We start from the raw sequence: 23,282 nt of genomic DNA on the forward strand, positions 1-23,282 counted from the left end.
GCAAAAGACTTGTCTGGTATTTCCAAACCATTGCCAATGCTTATTAGGGTCAGTTTTAAAATGTTTGCTATGCTAATTGGTTTGTGATGGAATCTTTTTGTGGTTTAGTTTGTATTTCCCATATGAATAAGAGGAGGAGTGTATTTTTATACATTTACTGGCCATACAATCCCATTTTCTGAAGTGCCCATTCAGATCTCCTGCCCATGTCTTTAGTGGATTTTATGTATTTGTTGTCATTGTTGTTGTTGTTGTTTTCGTTAGACTTCTTTAAATAGTTTGGATATGAGACAGTTGTCAGATATGTGGGTCACTGATATCATCTCTCATTCTGTGGCTCACCTTTTCACTCTCTTATTTTCTAATGTACTAAAGCTCCTCATTATAATTCAAATGGTTAATATTTTCTTTTTTAGTTATTTACTCTAGCACCATTTATGTGAAAGGTCATCTTTCCTTTATTGCTTTTGAGTGTCACCTTGTTCTAATCCGGTATTCGTATATGCAAGGGGCTGTTTCTGGATTCTCTATTCTATTCTACTTGGTCTCCACCTCCACCAAAATCCAACTTTTAAAATTACTATGCCTTTAAAATAAGCCTTGATATCTATTTCAAAAGGTATTTCTACCTTTTTCTTGTTCATAAGTATTTTGGTTATTGGTGCTTTCCATTTCTGTATAAATGTTATAATTGGCTTTTAAGCTTTAAAAAATCCTGGTAAGATTTTGGTTGTAATTATATTGAAGCTATAGATCAATTAGGGGACATTTGTTATTTTAACAATATTGAATAATAAACATACAGTATTTATTCACATTTAAATCTCAGTTTTCATTTGTATAATGCTGTATATACATATGTGATTTATTTTTGTATATATGTTTGCTATAGGACAACTAATATACTCTCTTAATAATCCATATTATTTGTTAGTAGTTTTTGCATTGTCTACATGCACAGTTTTTGGCTAAGTAATTTTTGTTTCCTTCTTTCAATTCTTTATGTCATCTTTTTATCCTTACCATATTCTACCAACAAAGATACCTAGTGCAATATTGAATAGAACTAAAAGAGAAATTTATCTTTTTCTTATTCCTAATCCAAATGGAAGATTTTAAAATGTTTATCATCAGCACCAACCAATTATTATTAAGTGTGTGCATTTCCTTTAACATTTTTTTCTCTCTTCCTCTTTCTTCCTTTTTCACTAGTAAAACACTTTACTATAGTTAGAGGACATTTTATTTAGTTTAATAATGTAAAATTGGTGATGTCTGGCTATTTTTGACTTATAAAAAGCGTCATTTTACATTGTTCAACTTACCCGTTATGACATTTCTCCACTTATCTTCCATAGATGCACACAGACTCTATTTTTAAAAGTATTCCTGAATATTACCATACTTGTTATTTCAGACAAATTTGAGAATCATTTCATCAACTTGAAAATATTCAGTGAGTTTGATTGGTACAATACTGATTTATTAATTCAGGAAAAAATCAGACACTTTTCTTACTCAATAAGAAAGTATGTCCTTTTTAAAATTATAAGTCTTCTCCTATGACCCTCACTATGACTTTATAGTGCAATGTTTTATAAGTTCATTTATTTTACATTGCTGATATTTTTGTACATGAAACAATTTTCCATTAAGTTGGGTTAGTGTTGACACATAAAAATTTTATCATTTCTGTATGTTAATTTTGTCACAAGACACCTTGCCAAAATGTTTTATTACTTTAAATGCATTCGTAATTTTTAAAATCTTAGGCATAAAGACAGACCATCTGCTAATAATGATCTTGGCTCTTTATTATATTATTTATCTAATTTTTATTAAATTGCACTTAAACTATAGCAATGGTTATTATAAGCATCTTCCATCTCTAACTTAGATCATTCCCTGTTAAACATAATGTTGGATAGCTTTTGAAAGGATTATTATATATACCTGTTGACATTATTATTTAAGCAATTTTATAGAATAGTGTCTTCTCAGGGGATGACTCTAGGCCTGTGATATATTTGACAGTGTTCATCATGTAAGACAGTTGTTTAATCCATGGGATAACAGGAAATTTTGGAAAATATAGAGGAAAGAAGGTTTAGGGCTGAGCCATGGGTCAATCCAAGATTTAGATATTTGTATAAAGATGAGAATCCAGTAATATAGCCTAAGAAGAATTCATAATCTAATAATAGGTAATAGAAGAAAGTGTTTCCCAAAAGGGCCAGGTCAACTCTCAGAAGCTTCCGAGAGGTTATATAAGATGGTACAGAGCATTGGCCACTGTGTTGGAGTCATTGGAGACGTTGCTGAGGAAGTACTTGTCACATAGCAGCATCTTGAGATAATTGGATTGGGTTGAGATGAGACTGGAGTTAAGAGAACAACAGCAAGCTTCTTTTCGAGAAGTTTACTTTAAATTGTGCTTTGCTGCTATGCTTTTGCAACACAAGGTGCTTTCTATCTTTTACTCATCTATGTTTTGCACCGTTCCTATGTTACTCCTCCCAGCAACCACCACCACCATGGTGTTCCCCTATTAGAATGAAGCAGTTCTAGCTAAGCCTCCTTTTCCTCCTCCTCCTTATTCTCCTGCTTCTCTTTTTAGCTACCTTTGAGGTTTAATCTCTCATATATGCCACCCATATAAAGAGAAAAAATAATGTGATATATTTTTCATGGATTATGCCAAGATAATTTTTGAAGGCAGCTCATTGTTAGTCAGAGGGGGTGCTGTGGTCTATAGGTGAGGTCTGGAAGAACTTTAGACAAATATTCAAGTGCTGACTGATTTATAAACCCAGAGCAGAGTTTTTACTTCCAGAATTATTTTTTCATATAATATGTTCAATCTAATAGCATTAAAATGCTATTCAAGATTACACATAGCATTCTAAAATTTTAAGCTTCCAGTTTAATGAATACTTTAAAGATTTTGAGATATCTATATAGAAGATTGGGTTTAAGGTAAGAATGAGATAATGTGGATTATGTTGAGATAATTTTTGAAGGCAGTTCATTGCTAGTGGGAGAGGGTGCTGTGGTCTATAGGTGAGGTCTGGAAGGGCCTCAGACAAATATTCAAGTGGCAACTATTTTATAAACCAAGAGCAGAGTTTTATTTCCAGAATTAGTTTTACATATAATATATTCAATATACAAAATGCTATTCAAGAATACATATAACATTCTAAAATGTTAAGCTTCCTCTTTAATGAATACTTTAAATATTTTGAGATAGTTATATAGAAGATTGGGCTTAAGGTTAGAATGAGATCCTGTCCTAGTAAATTTTAGCTGTCTATATATTCTATAAAGCAATTATTAAATATATTGTGATCTTTTAGTTTTATACTAGTAGCATTTTTTTATTATGAAATTAGTAATGCTGGTCAAAATATTTAGGGTTTAATTTTGGTGATATAATCAATCATTCCTCCACATTTTTGGTAGTCAATATGCAGTAAAATGAGATAAATGCTATAGAATCGCAGACTTTAGAGGCATATATATATCTTTTATTTAACAATGCACTCCCATATCTAATCATGCATTTCATACAAAACAAATTCTTAAATATTTGTTGAATTTTATATAAAATATTTTGGAGTAAGTGAATCAAGGTTTTCACATTTTAATCTAGTTCTTACGAAAAAAACATATTCTAAGGTGAAAATAGACACTTTTTCTGAATCTTATATCTTAATGATTCTGGGAAAATATAAATTTAAAGAGATTTAAATTATGAGTTTTTATTAAAATGATTACCTGCACATAGAGCTATAAATTGTGCTTATATCTTGACTTTTAATTTGTCTGTATTTTACACAAGTTCAGAGTCTGAGCTTGTTTGAATTTTTAAGTAAAATCTATTTTGATCGGAACTTCTAAAAATCTGCCTTAGTTCATTATTCTTCTTTGATAGCTTATAATGAGCTTTAAAATATAATTCATAAAAATTGCAGTTCTTTATGAAATGATATCATTGGAATGATTTTGTATGTGCCTAAAGATTATCTACTTTATTAAAACTTAATAAGAGGAGGCAGACTCAGTGTAGAGTAAATTTCAGATAAGTTTGGTTGGATGATATTGATGATATTGGCTGAATTAATTTCTTCTCACACAGTTACTACTATGCTCCTTTCTGTCTGTTACTGAATTGTCGCCTTGCAAATTACTTGCTTTATTTTTATTTCTTTGGGTGTCTCTTTTTTTACATTTTCTTTTAAATATGTTGTATAAAATAGCACAGTGCTGGAAAGGCAGATTTCCATTATCCTTCTTTCTCATATATGAGAGTATTAATTTGATATCGATTTCAGAAGCCACAGTTGTATCTCCATAGCAGTAAAACAATCACTGAAATAATAATAATATCATTTAGTAAACAAAAGAAAAAGATTGGACTCAATTTCTTATCTGAAATCAAGTCAATAAACATGTATGTCAGCGTCCTTCTACTACATTAAGGGAGAACTTAGTTGGCTGCTAACAAGATACAAATCTTACTGTTAGTGTGGACCATAGTGATTTTATCACTTACAGTTGGGTTGAGGCACTTGCTTATCTAGTTTAAACTTTGCATTCCGTGTTCTACTAGGGGTATAGACAAAGGGCTGTGGGATCAGAGAGGTGACAGTTCTTCCAGGTAACCAAACAGGGATGGCAAGGAAGGTTTTAGAGAGGAGATTAGATTTGGGCTGGCTATGGGACACTGAGTAGGACTTTACAGAGAAAATGGCGGTGAGCACCACAGAGGGAGGAAATAGGGAACATAAACTCTCTGAACATGAGTGCGCAATAATTCCTGGATATATGCTTGGAAAGGTAAGTTGGACCTTATGTGGAAAACTCTGTTGAAGAATCTAGTCTTTGCTTTGAAGGTTACGTGGGGCCATCAGAGGGATTTATGCAAGGGAATTACATAATCATATGTTTTATGAAAGTGGATTATGTGAAATTTCACAAAAGACCCAAGAAGAGGAGTAGGTTTGTGAATACAGATGATGAGTTTGTCATGGGACATATTTAATTGATCTAACCATGGAAAACACAAATGAAGGTATTCAGGCAATTGGAAATGAATATCTATTCTGGGAGAGATATACTATTTCAAATTCAATTTCTACCATTAATGCTCATGTATTGTGTAAATATTTCTATAGTATTTATATATGATTATTGTTTAATGCACGTGTTCAATAAATATTGATTCAAAACATTATGATGGCTGGGCATAGTGGCTCACACCTGTGATCTCAGCACTTTGGGAGGCCAAGGCAGGTGGATTGCTTGAGGCCAGGAGTTCGAAACTAGCTTGGCCAACATGGTGTAACCCTGTCTCTACTAAAAATAGAAAAAAAAAAAAAATCAGCTGGGCGTGGTGGTGCATGCTTGCAATCCGAGCTACTCTGGAGAATGAAGTAAGAGAATTGCTTGAATCCAGGAGACGGAGGTTGCAGTGACCCAAGATTGCAACACTGCACTCGCCGCACTCCAGCATGGGTGACAGAGTGAGACTCTGCCAAAAAAAAAAAAAATATGAGGACACGTAAGAAACATAGTTAATTTTATTGAATTTGTGAAGGTGTGTGAGTCAGAGGGTGTCAGTGTCACAGATTTGTTGAAGTTTTCTTTGGACCTTGAAGAATGATTGGAAATATACCTGATAGGTATACGATAATGACTGAAACAAAATTGGTAGTGACTCGTGGTAGAGGCTAAATAGAAGCTGTGAACTGAGGCAGCAAAATAATAAACTTACAAAAATTAGCTGGGCACGGTGGGTTGTGCCTGTAGTCCCAGCTGCTCAGGAGGCTGAGGCAGGAGAATTGCTTGAACCCAGGAGGCGGTGAGCTGAGATCACACCACTGCACTCCAACCTGGGTGACAGAGCAAGACTCTGTCTCTAAAAAAACAAACAAAAAAATATGGAGTGCATGAAGAATTTACTCTTTTTTTTTTAACCTCTCTGTCTGCAATAAATTAGCCTTTCCTTATGCATTGTATTTTAATTTTTAAATTTTTAAAAAATTTTGTGGATATATAGTAGGTGTATGTATTTGTGGGAGATATGAAATGTTTTGACAAAGGATGAAATTTGAAATAAGTACACCATGGAGAATGGGTTACCCTCTCAAGCATTTATCCTTTTGAGTTACAAATAATTCAGTTACACTTTGTAAGTTATTTTAAAATATACAATTGTTATTACTGACTGTAGTCACCCTATTGTGCTACCAAACAGTACGTCTTATTCTATTTTTTGTGCCCATCCTAATGCATTATTTTTGATTTTTGTCAGAAGCCACTGCATCTTATAAACTATATTAGGATTACATGCAAAAAGTTAATTCATCTCATAGTTGCCTTAATATTAGTCATTTTAAAACTCCAATAGATACATGGTGAAAAAAGAATTGGACATTGGTTAATATATTCTCTGACATTTAAAAAAGATAGTGGATTGTAATTTATCAGGAAAGAAAATGTGCTGATGCAGAATATTAACACTTTATTGTATAACTTTACACAAAAATAGAGGACAGAAATTATCCGCAATGAAAACAATGGAATGTTGAAATCTGAACACATATGCCAGTGTTTAGTTCATCTTTTCTGAAGAGGCACAGAAGCCAATAAAGCATATTCAGGAAAATTATTATATGCCTTAAAATGTGAATAAATTTGTCACCATAAATACGTATGCCCTGAAACGTAGAAACTGATTCTGTCTGTGTAACTGGAATGCATTGCCGCTCAGGAATAATGCAACTGATGATCATGGCTTCCCACATCTGTCTGTGAAAGAACAGTTCACCATGTCCAGACCGCACTGCTGATGGTACTACAGTTTGCTTCTCTCTCCCCACAGCCTGCATTATTGGAATCATTTGCACATCCACCCATGAAAAATATTAGAGCATTTATGCACATCGGAAGGTGACTGGAGTTCAGAAAATCTAGGTTCTAAAACCAACACTACTAATAGATAGAGAGTTGGCCTTGGGAAAAAATCATTTAGCCCCACCATGCTTGAGTTTCCTCATCTATTAAATAAATTGAAGGAAGTCATGGATCCTTCTGAAATTTTACCTAAAAAGTGTGTATTGGTATATCTTTCCAGGGACAGATCTGTGTTCTGCCAGTTATGGTTCTTGATTGCAAACAAAGAAACCAACTTCATTAAAAGGGATAAAAAATATTTTATTAGAAGGCTTTAGACTCCGAATGCAACTTTGAACAATTAGCTCCTGCAGCAACCTGGGGAAGAAAGTCACTGCCAAGGACCAGTTCCTGCTGCCATCACTTCTGAATGTCAGCCACTGCATGCTGAGCTTCATGGCTCCCAGACATTGCTATGCTGTTGCACTTCCCATGTTGCCCACGGACGCTGTGCCTTTGCTTTCACCCTCAAGAGTCAAAGCCCTGACCAAGGGTGTCTGATGTGTCCCTGTTCTTGCTGCCAGGGTATAGGAAGAGGGAGTATCATTGAAGGAGGGAACCCCCTGCCTCCTGCTGAACTTGGAACTACCTCCAAGTAGAGATTAGTCGAAGGTCAGCCAGCACAACACTGTACTGCCATGTCTTTCACCAGATTCTCAAAGGGATCGTGACCCCATCATGTCAGCTAGAAAATATTATGAATCATTACATTAGATTATCTTTAATTACAGCTCTGAAATTATATGATCCTAGATACTAATTTTTCTTTCCCCCATCATCCACAACTCAGAATTTCTTTAACAAGATACAAGTTCAGCAACAGAGTGACTAACAACATTGCAAGGTCAGCCCTGAAGCATCTTGTGATTATTTCAGTGGGTGTGTAATTATGATGGTTGGGCTAATGACAGAGAGTAACAGATGTCTCAGAGCACTGCCACCCAAGTGAATTTCTGGCAAACCAGTAGCGATTCCTCAAACAAAAGAAATTTACTTTCTCATATAGCCTTCTGGTGCTGCATTAGGTGTACATTAAGATGCAATGTGGTTTAATGGTTAGTTGCACAAACTTTGAGGTTAATGAGAATGGATATAAATTTTGAATCTATTTCTTCCTAGCTGGTTCACCATTGGAAAGTTACTTGGCCTCTATACATCTTGGTTTCCTGTTTAGTAAAATGGTTCTAGTCAATGCGTGGTACTAGAAAATGAACTGATGTCATGCGGGGAATTATAGTGTTTTACACATAGTTACCACTCAAGAAATCATGATGAAACTCAGCATAATGGGACTAGTTAAGGGGTTCCCAAACTATGAACCAAATTCATTGCAAAAATATTTATAATTTTAAATTTTAAGATGAGGATAATAAAGATATTTAGATTATGTGCTTTGACATATGTTCTGTGCTAAAATAAGTTCTAAGAATTATAAAACTGATTACAAATAATCACTAAAACAGCACATTGAAACATACCTGTGAATACTTTTTTTTCTCATGGAGTAGTTAGATCCAAGATTAAAACCCTTTAAAATGACCACATTATGCTAAATTATGTCAGTATATATAATGTATTATGTTCAAGGAATCATCAAGCTAAGTTGTATATGAAATAGCCAGAGAGTTTTATAATGGATTTATGCAAAAATGAATGAAACAAAAATTAGAGAATAGCAAATGTGAATGACTTCTGAGACAGCGACTGCCACTTCCACTCCAGACCACCACAGAATTTCTTTTTGAAGTTGGAAATGTGTATTTGTGTAACTATTCTCAGGCACAGACTAGAACTGTTCTAGGAGATTTGGGTTTAATAATGTGCTTGCCTCCTTGAAAGCCTTAGTGATTCTGGGACTCTCCTCATAAGTGTGCACTTTCTTTATACTTTCTAGGTAAATGTGAATGTGGCAAATGCACCTGCTACCCTCCAGGAGATCGCCGGGTGTATGGCAAGACTTGTGAGTGTGATGATCGCCGCTGTGAAGACCTCGATGGTGTGGTCTGTGGAGGTAACCTTTCTCACAGCTGTATGCTACCTGCATGCTTTACCTGCCTTTCTTATTCTACTGACTCTTGCTTTTTCAGTTGCTGTTAAAAATAAGATAAACAGAAAGCAATATACCATTGAACCTAAAAGCAATATACAATTAGGTTTGTAATGACCTTTATTTCCCCAAACTCTTGATTTAGCAGGTATGTGAAAGTACGCAGTACACTATCAATAAAAGATCATTGCATCTAAGTACTAGGATACTTTATGACAGTGAAAGGTTTTGGGGCAGGTCAGCATTTTAACATGATTTTCATTACTTTATTTATAAACACTGGTAGGAGAAAGTATAGTATCACCCACAAACTTGAAAAAATGGAGTAAGATTACACTTAAAAATCACAAGCGGTGTATGCTCAGATTCCATGATGCCTCTCGTACCCAAAGAAGAGCTCACTGGCATTAATAAACTGTCTAGAGAATGAGTGAGGCAGATAGAGGGTAGTGAGCAAAGGTAACCTGCAAAACTGAGAGTCCCGGGAGTAGAGTGCTGATCTGAGCACCTCCATGGCCAGGAATGTGGGTCAACATTATTCTTGTATTGCATTCCTGAAAAAATTCATATCGCTGAGGTTGGTGCATGTGAATTATAGATATTTCCACGTTTCCAGTATCAATGAAAGGAGGTGGACATGGAATTACATTACAAGACAATAATTATATCCCTTTAAGATAATTATTTGAGGCAGTGGGCACTATTATTGGGGGAAACAAACAGAGTGTGTGTCTTTTCTGACTTTTATTTTAAGTTCAGGGATACATATGTAGGCTTGTTACATAGGTCCTATTGGATGGTGGAGGGTGGGATGAGGGACAGGATCAGGTAAAATAACTAATGGTTAGTAGAATGTGTGTCTTACTGGAAGGCTGAGGCACCATCCATCCATCATTATCTATGTATCTATCTATCTATCTATCTATCATCTATCTATTATCTGTCTATATCAATCATCTATATGCCTGTTCTCTCTCTAACCAACGATAAGACATTTGAAACCTGACAAAAATACTTTCTTCTTTCCTTTCTCTGTGAGTTGAGGGGAAAAGCCCTTTTAACCTGTTTATGCCTGAGGTTAGAATTTTTTGAATTTTTGCAGTCAGACCTTGGTGATGACCTTGAGCAGTAGGATATACATAACTCCCACATGCTTAGCTTTCCAATAATGGAATACTGGGCATAAATTCATAAAATATCTGTTGTGCTGGGTGGTTTATCTTACGCCATTGTCATGGCAGCCACTCTAAGAGATTGTTTCTACTATTTTTTCTTTCATAAATGAAAAATTGAGTGAGATTGGAGAAGTTAACATCCCATAGCTAAAATGTGGCAGGCCCAGAATTTCAGCTCTGATGTTTAGTTCACAGATTGTTCCTTATGTCACAGTTTTCCCTAGAGTGACACCAAAGTGTTTTCACAATATGTCAATATTATTCTTAGGTTAAATCCTCTATTCACTGGTATTAGTTACAAGAAATACCTATGTAGGTTTTACTCTGTTTGTTAAGGACGTGACATATATTAACTAATTTAATTCTCATAGCAATATGTATGTATGCATATATACATATACATGTATAAAAAGCTTGCTTGACCCCTCAAAAGTGCCATCTACATGTCTCTGCTCTTGTTGCCAATGTTGTTTTCTTTTCTTTCTTTTTTTTCTTTTTGAGACAGAGTCTCATTCTGTCACCCAGGCTGGAGTGCAGTGGTGGAAGCATAGCTCACTGAAACCTCAAACTCCTAGGCTCAAGCAATCCTCTGGCCTTAACCTACTGAGTATATGGGACTACAGGCACGTACCACCACAGCTGGCTATTTATTTTTTGTAGAGATAGGGGGGCTCTTACTAAGTGGCCCAGGCTGGTCTTAAGCTCCTGGGCTCAAGGGATTCTCTTGCCTTGGCCTCCCAAAGAGCTGGAATTACAGGTGTGAGTTACCAAGCCTGGCCAGGAATGGCTTTTTAATGTTTTTGCTGCCTATTTGTTGCTTTGGAGTAATCTCAATATCTTTCACTTTCATCTTTAGGTCAATGGCTCTCAAAATGATTTATCAGTAATCAGTCATTTTTGGCTTTAGATTCTTTTCAATTTCTAATAAGATATTTTCATATGGATCCTCCAAATTATACATGGTTTAAACTGGAGTAATTATTTATTTCTTCATTAACTAAACAAATATTCATTGAGCATCTACTATTTGCCAGCACTAGAGATTCAGTGGTGAACACAGAGCATTTGCTCTCCTGGAGCTTATTGTTGAGCGTGAAGGGAGGACATTGAGAAAGGAATGAAAAGGAGCTCAGTGATCTGAAAAGAGACTTGATTCAATGGGAATATACATAACAGGGGGATTTAACATAGGCTGAAGACTAAGAAAGGCTTCTCTAATGCCTTCATATCTGGATAACAACTAAGTAATGCAGACTATGTGCTTTACAAGTATTAACTACACCTCACAACAATACTTGATAGTAATAGGATACATGGAAGTTGGCCAGGTAGGGGAAGTGGGGTGCAGTCAGAGAGCAGCTTGTGCTTAGCTGTGTGGGAGAAAAGAGTGTGTGATGTGTGCCAGGAACATTTGAGGACTAGAGAAAAACCCTGTGTGGTTGCAGATTAGAAAACCAAAGGGAAAAGAGTGTGATGTGTTTTGTAAACATGTTGATAACTTGGGGCTTTACTCCAAAGGTGACAGGAAACCAAAGGAAGGGCTTAAACAGAGCTTAAACGTGATCACAGTATTTTAAAAAGCACTTCTGGTTGTCAGGTTGAGTATGGATTGCTGCAAGGACTATGTGTGTTTGTTGGTTGGTAGGTGAATCTGGATGTTAGGAGATGAGCCCTGGTGAGAGACAAAGGTGCCTTAGCTGGATGGAAGACAGTAAAGGTGGAGGATCTTGAATGTGTTGGAGAACATGTTAGAAGCAGTGTGGCCAAGAGGCTAACAAAAGCCTTCACCCTGCTGCAAGAGACTCCACCACTCTGTTAAACTCCTAGCCCTGGTTCCCTGGCAACAGATGAAGATGGTGTGTTTCAGTGTTACCAAGCAACATTGTTCATGGTCATGATGACTTATGATTGATAAGTTTCTACTACCTTGGAAGAGATGATGAATTGAACTATAAGCAGCTGATGGGAACATCATGCTTTTGGATTTCACAAGTGTCATAACTCTGCCAACAGTCTTGTCCCTTGTGGGTTTCCTGAAAGCTATGCTTACGGAATCATCGGGAAAGATTTTGGCTCCTGTTGGGCGTGTGACTTCTTCTAAGCCAGAAAAGCCTCAACATCTGTGCAGTGTGGATCTCATCTCTGTGCATATGGGCTGTGTTATCCCAAGAAAAAATAATCCCCAATTATATGAGTTCATCCTCATGAACTCCTGCAAGGACTCCCATGGGTATATCCTGTTGCCTGACAGTGCCCTGCTGGTAAGATGTGGCTCCTGTCCCACAGCTTTCGAAGGAGACTGGTGGCAAGTGTCAGCCAGAAAGCTTAGGTGAAACTTGGAGCTCCCTCCCCAGAGTACAAGCAGTATTTAAGGAAATTCATGATTGCACAATATGAGGGGCAGGGTAGGATGAAGGGTGATGCTAGGTTTCTGGTTTGAGCAATTGAATGGTGGAGGAGACTATGCTTGTCTTGACCAGTTGTCTCCATTTCTTGAAAAATTGATTTCTTCACAGAGAGCAACAGAAATGGAGAAACTTGGATATGTTGCTCCCTTTGGAACATATCCCTTGGATATATTTGTTCCCTCTCCCTGACATTCTAGTCCTTATTATCACTTCTCCTTGTGAATGACTTCTCATTGTCCTTCCATTCTTCCATGATTTTTCCAAATTATCTCCTTTAGGAAGTCTTTCTGAAATGATGTCCTACTTCTTCTATACTGCACCACCTGCATTGTAGTGTGATGTAGTTGTGTTGAGAGTGTCCCTGTGTCCCTTTTCTTTAAGTCTACAATTCTCATGGATATAATCAATCTCTCTCTCATTCTCATATTGTCAAAGCTAGGATAAAGGTTAATGCTCAATGTTTTTATTTGAATAAATGATCAAGTAAAGGATTCACAATAAGTTAAGGAGAATGAGAAAGGAAGGACTATTCCAGCTTTGGATACAGGATTCTTCAAGTTGAGGTTAGGATGTTATTCGAACTTTGAACAGCTAGTATTTAGATGTGCAGAAATAGGATGTGAAGAACATTTTAGGCCTGGAAAAGCAGAGCAAAAGCACAAAGGTGAAAGATATTTATTAGATACTGAAGGAATGTATCTATTTCATTTTTTTTTTTTTTTTACATCAAGAGCTCTTTCTCAGCTGCTTCTGTACCCGTCATTAGAAAGGATTTTTTTCACAGATTACTTACTCGTGTCATTTATAATACATATTTTGTACCTTCATTTATTATACTTGGCTCATCTTTAGATATCAGGTCTTTCAAAATATTGTTAAATTAATGTTTTTGCTTTCAAAATTAAAGAAAATAAGTAGAGAAAAATGGAAACAACAAAATAAAAATCACCCATTAATTGATCATCCTAGAATAATAAATGATGACACTATGTTGTGTTTCTTCCTAGGTTTTATTTCCGAGGAGTAAAATTATTTTCAAAATGTAAGTTCATAAATCTTCTTTGAGGCCAGGCATGGTGACTCGCGCCTGTAATCCCAGCACTTTGGGAGTCTGAGGCAGGTGGATCACGAGGTCAGGAGAGAGAGACCATCCTGGCTAACACGGTGAAACCCTGTCTCTACTAAAAATACAAACAATTAGCCAGGCATGGTGGCGGGCGCCTGTAGTCCCAGCTACTAGGGAGGCTGAGATAGGAGAAGGGTGTGAACCCAGGAGGAGGAGCTTGCAATGAGCCGAGATCGTGCCACTGCACTCGAGCCTGGGTGACAGAGTGAGACTCCATCTCAAAAAAATAAGAAACAAAAAATAAATCTTCTTTGGGTATTTTGATATTTTGTCTAGATGAAGTCCACATTGTATGTATCCTCAGTTGCTTTAGTGTACATGGTGTACACTTTGTTTCATTTTTTCACGTAAGATTTAAGTGAGAAGAAGTAACCATTTTCTTTGGAATTAAGTGAGGCAGTGCCGTACAGCAAAATGAATGGGAACCCTGTATTCAAACAGACCAGGATTTTAATTCTTGCTCTATTTCCTGCTTATTGTAATAACTTGAACAGGTTGTCCTCTCTGCTTTGGTTTACCTATGTATTTATTTCGCCTCTCTACCTTGGTTTACTCCTATACACAACAAGGATAATAATCCATTTGACTTTATGATAAGAATGAGACATAAAGAAGGAAATGTGCCTGGTACTATGTGGCAGAACATCAAATATATTCATCATATATTTGACGAATTCCCTGTATCTGTGATGAAAATAAAAGATTGTAATGGCCGTCTGCATTGCAGAACAAAGTAATACATCTGTCTCAGGTATCTGCAAGCACTAGCTGCAGTGTTTTGGAAGGAAGTTGGACTCACACAAATCAGTCGCTCTGTACCTCAGGGAGGAAATCACAGCTGGTTTTTCCAAAGCAATTAGTCCCCCCATCATCTCGCCAGTGGAGAACAAATCTTACTAATATGAGAGTCTGAAACACACAGACACCATCCCTCTGTTATCGCTTCAGAGGATAACAAAATAGAGAGTGACTCATTTTGATAATTTTTTTAGTTCTCCATCAAACACTAAGCCGTAAGATCTGTGGCCTTTCACATGGAGGATATAAAATCTGTACATCCAACATGTGGCCAGAGAGTGAAATATGGTACATGACTCCAAAACCAGGGACTGTCTTAGCATTTTAGCAAACAAGCAAATAAGTAAAATGAAAAACATGTATAAACTTAACTGATTAGCAGATGCATGAGAACTAGGAGCCAATAGTATGTATCCCCTTTCCTACCAATAACCCTAAAGATGATTAAACCAATTCTGATAGGTTGGATAAATTAGCAATTGTACCTGAAGGTGAATGTAACTAATTTCATAATTTTTACAGTTCAGTTTTGATTACACCAAAATTACAACCTGAAAAAGAGTCATGAAAATGACTAGCAGAAAGAAAATCAGCATGAAGTGAGATCATTCTTCATTTAATTAACTTGTGAGTCATGTTCAATCATCATAGACTGTCTGTGGATGTTCTCAAAACATCTTTATTAAAAGAAAATGTTACGTGACCTATGCATGCATGGATTTATTATCAGATAAGTCACTATTTATAAAAAGCATGATTTGTCCAGTGATAGTTCCTAAGGTTTATTTATTTTATTGGTATATTATTTTAAGATGACACAAGTAAAATATATTCACATACTGGTGCATGTGTGTTTAATTGTTTAGCCTAATATAAATTAAATCAGAGACTTCCCTCCTGTGTGCCATATACCCAGGGTGAGAATAAGAACTAGGCTGCTTATTGCTTTTCTTCTTTCCTCTATGCTCCTGGAATAGCTACCCATGAGTCCAATTTAAAAAACAAGAAGGGATAATGAAGAGCCACCTCTTAATTACACAATCAGTTCACATTTCTTCAGGGAGTTCTCTAGTTCGTCGCTGCAATTTGAAGGAGATCATGCCACCTGAGAGTATGAATTCAGTAACTCCCAGGCACTGATGGATTTCTTGTATGAGGAAGAGATCAGACCACATACTCAGACTAAGCCTTTCTTAAATGGACAATACAGTCAGAGTGTGATTGTCTCCAAATTACATCTTAAAATTGCACACCTGTTTCATGAATTTGCAAGTGGATCAGTTAGTCCTGCGTTTGGCTGAAGGGGATGGACACAAATCCTGAGTCTCCAGGTTGTTATTCCAGGGATGGATGGTAAGGTGACTGCCTGAGCACCACAGTGTCCCTGAACCCTATATCTTTCTCCTGCTCTGCCCTTCCAGTATAACGTTTGTCTTTGTTATGGTTTGGCTGTGTCCCAACCCAAATTTCATCTTGAATTGTAGTTCCCATAATCCCCAGGTGTTGTAGGAGGGATCCAGTGGGAGATACTTGAACCATGGGGTTGGTTTTCTCCATGTTTTTCTCGTGATAGTAAGCTCTCATGAGATCTGATGCTTTTATAAGGGACTTCTCCATTCACTCGACTCTCATACTTTTTCTTCCTGCTATCATGTGAAGAAGGACATATTTGCTTCCCCTTCCACCATAACTTTAAGTTTCCTGAGGCCTCCCCAACCATGCAGAACTGTGAGTCAATTAAACCTCTTTCCTTGCAAATTACTGAGTCTTGGGCAGTTCTTTACAGCAGCATGAACATGGATTAATACAATTATCATGTTCATAAGCAACCTCCAGTTGTGTCCTTCTTCCAGGGAAGAAGAAATAGGAAGAAATAGGACAAAGGGCAAAGGACATGTGCTGGCTGAGTTTGTCCCATTTCCTTTGGAAGGCAATAGTTTCCTAGAAATCTCACCCAGGAGATTTTCTCTTATTTCTCATTTATTAGAGCTATGTCATATGGGTGCTTTCAGGTCAAAGAGAGCATGGTTAGTCACTTCCCAGATAGGCATAGTGTCCCCTCCCTGAAAAAAATGAGGAATTGTTTGTTATTAAGAAGGAGGGAGGATATTGGATAGGCAATATGTAGTATCTGATTGAATCCATGTCTATTCATAAGTCAGTTTCCTATTGGGACTCATTATCACAGTGTTTTAAGGAAATGTGCCTCAGAGCCAATGGATTGCATGGAAAAAAGTCATTATCTAGATGAGTGCTGTCCAATAGCACTTTCAAAGATGGAGGAGGTGTTCTATATCTACAGTGTTCTGCATAGTAGCCACTGACCACATGCGACTATCAAGCACTTGAAAGGTGATTAGTGAGACTGAGAAACTGAGTTTTAAGTTTTACTTTAATAAATTTAAATAGGCACATGTGGCTAGTGACTACTGTATTATGCTGGACAACACAGGCCCAACTGTACCATTAAACACAGGTGTTATTATCAATGAATGGTCTATGTAGATGATTCTCTAACAGTTCTGCCCTGAGTGTTCCTCTTACAGGTCTAAGTGGCAACACAGTCGTGTCGATGAGACAAAAGATGAATAAAACTACTTCTATGGTCTTATTTTTTAAACTCAAATTTCCAGGAACATTCCACTTAGTAGACCTCCAGTATGGGACATGCTCCTTTGTCATTTCATGAGACAACACAATCTTAGTTTTCTCCTTCTTTACTGAATGTTCTTGTCTGGCTTTTCTCGTTACCTAACTCTAAATATTGGGGTTTCCCAAGACTAATTTCTCCCCAGATAGCTGCTTCATTTCTAGGGCTTTAAGTGTCATCTACATTTGTAAGCTCCAACATGTGCATGCCTAGAGCTAACCTGTTCTCTGAGCACCAGCTTGTGCCCAGCTGCTCACTTGACCTCACTATCTCTTTGTCTTAAGAGTATCTCAAATACAAGAGGTTCAAAACAGAGCCATTTTTCTGCCCTCAACCTCTTTCTCCTGAAGTGCCCATACCCAATAAACAGCATCATTATTCACAGTTTCCTCTAGCTAGAAAACTTGTCTTTTCTTTCCCTCACTTGCCACATCCAATCCAACATTGTGTCCCACATGTACAGGCACCATCACCAAAACAGATTTCCATCTACTTCTCTGTGTTTCAACTGCCACCACTGTCCTTTAAGCTTCTATCACTTTTCACTTGGAAAACAGCAAGAACCCTCTAACTTCCCCATACTCATTCCTCCCAACATACCTTATCTCTCCCACCTAGTTGCCAAATGAGTTTGCAAAGTGTAAACTGTATTATCACATCACTCCCTTCCTTAATACCCTTCTGTCGTTTCTCAATCCTCTTAAAATAAATTTAGATTTTTTACCAAGAATAAACCATTTGCTATGTTCTCATTTCTGAGAAGGGAAATTTCTCCACCTTCATTATTCAATGTTTTTAACTTACTATTCTTCAAACACGTTGGCCTTCTTTTACTGCTTGTAACATGCCAGGCTATTTCTTGTCCCAAGAACTTTTCATTTGTTTTTCTAGGCTCTGTTCCTAGAACATTGGCTGTCTGGCTCCTTCTCATCCCTTGGCTGTCACTGAACCCTTCCCTGACTACCCTAGTTAACAGTGTTCTCGCTGTTGAATATACTAGCATTTTCTTTTTGTCTTCTGTTACTCAAATGTTGCTTATCATTATTTTCTTCCCTAGTAGACCATAGTTACCATGAAGACAGGGTCAATGCCTATTTTATTTACTGTTTATTCTAAGCTCTTAATACAATTCCTGATACATAGAAAATATTTCTTGAAGAGATAACTAAATTATTAGAGTTTATAGAAAAGAGGGTGTTGAAAGTTGTTGTTTTCTTAAGTAATGTAAATGACAACTCAAAACATTTAAATATTAATGTATTTTGATGATTGCCTGAGCTAGATACCAACTTAACTTCGTGGAAGGATATAATAAATTAGCTAATAATAAAAAAAATCATCGCCAGGCACGGTGGCTCAGGCCTGTAATCCCAGCACTTTGGGAGGCCGAGACAGGCAGATCACGAGGTCAGGAGATTGAGACCATCCTGGCAAACATGCTGAAACCCCATCTCTACTAAAAATACAAAAATTAGCTGGGCATGGTGGCATGCACCTGTAATCCCAGCTACTTGGCGGGCTGAGGCAGGAGAATCACTTGAACCCAGGAGTCGGAGGTTGCAGTGAGCCAAGATTGCCACTGCACTCCAGCCTGGTGACAGAGTGAGACTCCATCTCAAAAAAAAAAACATAAAAAAATAAAAAATCATCTATTTTCTTGCATAACATTTTATATTATTTGCAGTGAGGTGCCATAAAATTATTCTCAATAATATCTTAAATCAAAGGCAGAATATCAACTTTTAAAAGGGAAAAAATTGTCACATACTACAACATGGAAGGATCTTTAAGATATTATGATAAATAAAATAAGCCAACCATGAAAAGAAAAACACTGTGTGATTTCACTTATATGGGTTCCTAGAGTAGTCAGATACATAGACAGAAGCTGGAATGGTGGTTTCTAGGAGCTGAGAAGAGAAGGGATTGGGAATTACTGTTTAATGGGTGCTTAGTTTCAATTTGGGAAGATGAAAATATTCTAGAGATGAATGGTGGTGATGGTTGTACAACAATGAGAATATACTTAGTGCTACTGAACTCTACACTTAAAATGGTTAAGATCGTAAATTTTATGTTATATCTCTTTTACCATAATAAAAAATATTGTAGAAAAAAGTAGCTATAGGTCTACTTTAATTATCTGTTTCTTTTTATGTGGGTTTTAATAGATTTTGTCTTTCATGGAATTGGTCCAAATGATCCAGGTTATCAGATTTTTGGACAAGTCATTGTTTATAATATTCTGTTGTTATCCTTTTAATGTCCATGAGGTAAGATATAATGATCTCTCTTTTATTTTTCATTTTAAACAATTGTGTCTTCTCTCTTTTTACTTGTTTAGCCTGGCCTAATATTTATCAATTTTATTGATCTTTTCAAATAACCAACTTTTGTTTTATTGATTTGCTCTGTTGATTTTCTACTTCCAGTTGTATTGATTTGTCATGGAATTGATTGTATTTCTTTTCTTATGACCAATATAGTTTTATATTGCTCTTCTTTAGTGTTTTAAAGTGAAAGAATACATCATTTATTTTATATTTTTTGTTGCTTCTGATTGCATTCATACTGTAAATTTCTCTCCAAATAATACTCTTGCTGTATCCTATAAGTTTTCATAAGATGTATTTTCGTTTTCCATATAGCACTAATTAAATTTGGAAAAAAAGAAGACAGAAAACAAAAAAAAAGACAGAATATTTTTCTGTGCAATACAGATTAAATGATTTCAGTTACGTCAAATTGTTGACAATTCTTACCAACCTAGGGTCAGTAAGAAACATGAGCATTTGAGAAGTTCATAGTCCAATTGAGCTGGTACTAGAAGCTCTCTTTCTCTTTATTTTTGGTTTCTCGTACAACAGATTCTCTGTCTCCAAAGATGGACAACTTTTTACTTAACTCTTTCAGGAGATCTGGACTTTAAGTGGACTTTGGTTTTCATGGAGAAGTCAAGATGTACTCAATTTAACAATGACTCATTGAGCGGATAGCTGTTAAGGGGCTGTCTACTCATTTTCTAACTTGGCTGTACTCTACAGTTTGGTTTGTGGGTAAAAATGAGAAAGATGTTTTGAAAAAGACAATCTCGATCTCCTCCAAGTTTTTGAAGACCCGCTGTGTCTCAGGCATTGCATTAGGCACTCTGGTGTCTATAAGACTATGGTGATGACAGAAGTAATACTCAGAAAATTCATAGTAGAGTAGTGGATTCCTTTGATGCATAACTATATACCATGAGATGGAAGTCAAAAAAGTTCCACAGGTGGTAAAAAATAAGATATTATAGAAATTTAGAGGAGAGACAATGAGTCCCACTTAGGGATATTAGGAAAATCTTCACAGAAGGGTAGTCACTTTTTGTTAAGCTTTGAAAATTACTCAGAACCTGAATGTGTATAGTAAGGGAAAGGTACTTCTACCTCTGCAAAAATGAGGTCAGAAAAGCATGACAAATGTGCAGGAAACAACGAATGGCCAGTTTGGTTAAAGAGAGAACAGAAGGAATATGATTGGAAATGTAGCTTGGGACTCTGTGTTTCAAGAAGCTAAAACATAACAAAGGCTAGAGTACGTAAACTGTATGCCGTGAGCTTCAGGGAGTTATACAGGACTAGATATCAAGGCTGCGATGAGCATCAAGTTGTGCTGCAGGAATCTACAAGCCAGAGTATTGGAGACATATGACAGGAAAGTTTCTCCGATGTTGTGATGGTGATGTGAGTGGGAATGTTGGAGGTGGTTTCCACAAGACTTGACAACATGCTGGATGAGGGCAGTAAGGCAAATTCAAATAAGACTCAAGACATCATGAACTGGTTGATTGAAAGGATAGATGTTACATTAAAATAAATGAGAAAGACCAAAAAAAGCAGCTTTTGGAAAGAAAATCATATATGGATGTAGGAGATCGGTCGGTCAGGGTGGTGGGAGAAATTGTAGAAGATGAAAACCTTCTTGGAAGGCTGGAAGGTTTTACAAAAGTTTTGGAAAAGGATTTGGCTGAAGGCAGCCAGATTCTCTTATCCAGTGAAACTAATCTAAATTAACTTAGGCCTTAGAACCTGGCCTTTAATCCTCTGCATGCAGGACTACTCTCTCCAGGGAGAGGAGTGACCATGTAAATTGCCCACAAATGTATTGACTCAAAGCCTTTGTCATTAAATCTATACTGAAAAAATGCCCGCAGTGCCAGCTTGTCAGGGCCACGGCTGCTGACTCTTTACAGCACCCTCCTTGGTGTCTGGTGTCTGTGAGCAGCCTGGTCCCCTAGCCCACTCTTTCACTGGATACCTGTGTCTGGGAGCATTTGTTCATCTGTCGTTCCGCCAGGGTCTGCGGGTCGGACCCTGCCTATGTAGCTCTGGAGGTATTAAGTGGGGATGCTAATAGAACACAAAGTGTGGAATCATGAGAGGGGAATGTGGGAGAAAATCAGGGGCTGGAGATACAGCACTGTGGTCTTGGTGGTTATCTGAAAGCCCAAAATTTATGGATTTTTCAAAAGAGAAATTATGGAGAGATTAAAAAAGATGATTAAAGATAAGCAATGGGTGAAAACCTGCACTTATTGGTTCAGTAAAAACAAAACAAAACAAAGGTAGAAGAATAAACAGAGACAAAGGAGGAGTGTTGAATGAGGCAAAGAGAATTTTGTGGCATGCCAATAGAGAAGAGACTTGCAAGGAGAAAGTGCCTGTGAATATCAAATATACACCTTCAAATGATGTGGTGGTTGAAAGAGACAAGAATTAAGAAAAGCCTGCTGTGTCTCACTTTCTAAAGTGAAATATAGAGGCAAAGCAACACTTTGGGAAGAGTGTAGACATTGGAATCAGAGGAACTAGAGTCAGTTCCGATACTGTGTGGTTGAACTATGTGATTGAGAAGCAAATTACAGGGCTTAATCTCTCTGAAGCTCAGTTGCCTGACTGTAAAATGGGTAATACCAAACTTCAAGGTTGTATTGAGAATAAGTTTAAAACATCGCCACGTGTTATCTCCATTTATATCTTTATTTCATCTTCTGCAAAGCCAAGTCACACTGCATGGTGGGTTTTCACTTCGTAGACTTCCCTTAGCTCCTCAGGCTGAGCCAGTTATCGGTCACATGTTTACATGCGTGCTACTTTTAAACTTGAATGGTTTCGGTTTTGGGGTTTTTTGTTTGTTTCTTTGTTTGTTTTTACTTAGCACTTAAATCAAGCTAGGTGAAAAAGACCAAAGTTACCTCATTTATTTTATTTTTTCCTTTTTTGCTAACCTGTGTGACAAGAACAGTCATCAGCCTTAGAAAGTGCCAGAGCACTTGCTGACTGAGTGCACATTAAAGGTATGGCAGCGACATTTTTCTTGCAAATTTAATAGTCCCCCATTGGTATCTGATGTTTTTCCCAGAATTTTCTTTAAAAGAATGTCAGAAGTTCCTAGTACCCTGTCTTTCTTTCAGGATCCCGGTTTTCTCCAGGGGAGCAACATCTGCTGGATTAAAAAAACCTCTCTCCCAGACCTTCTCTGGCTGTCGGGAGGCACTTGTTGCATGACCTGTGAGGCAGGGATGTGGTATAACCCAAGGAAAAAATCTCTCTTATTTAATTAAAAAAAAAAAAAAAAACACCAAAAAGCAAACAAAAAAAAAATAGTTTTCCAAGAAACCCTCTCCAGGAGGCTTCTGCTTACCTCTCTGAGATCAGAAACCTTCTTTTTACCACAGCCACTCACCACCTCCTACCAATCTGCATTCTCCCAAGTGTCCTTCACTCCCTTTACTCTACTTCATTTTTTTACCATATTTCTCATGCCAGGACCTGGGCTTCTCCACCAATCTGCACAGGTACATGCTCCCAATTCTCACAGCCATCTATTTCATTCTCCACTCAATTGTTAGAGGGATTTCTGTAGAAATTAAAATCCTATCACTCCTAAAAAAAAAAGAAAAAAGAATTATAATAATTAATTCCAAAGCATTAAGCATTGGTTACTCATCCTTCCTGTGCAGAGCTGAATGGAGGGGGAGCAGATGGAGCAAGGTTCCCTCCTGAGGGTCCTGCCAGAGCAAATGGTCAGGAGAGAATGGTGTCAACAGCTTCAGAGAGGCTTATCAGTGTGAATGATGAGC

General features: G+C 37.0%; 1 protein-coding gene across 1 annotated transcript in view; it reads left to right on the plus strand.

Annotated features, from left to right (window-relative positions):
- Nucleotides 1–23,282, plus strand: part of ITGBL1 (integrin subunit beta like 1) — a 244,353-nt gene that overhangs the window by 208,692 nt on the left and 12,379 nt on the right. The window contains exon 8 of the mRNA XM_005586184.4: nt 8,852–8,968. Coding sequence (XP_005586241.3) covers nt 8,852–8,968 — 117 coding nt within the window. The remainder of the gene's footprint in view (nt 1–8,851; nt 8,969–23,282) is intronic.

Source organism: Macaca fascicularis, chromosome 17 (assembly GCF_037993035.2).
Source record: "Macaca fascicularis isolate 582-1 chromosome 17, T2T-MFA8v1.1".
NCBI classification, from domain to species: Eukaryota; Metazoa; Chordata; class Mammalia; order Primates; family Cercopithecidae; genus Macaca; species Macaca fascicularis.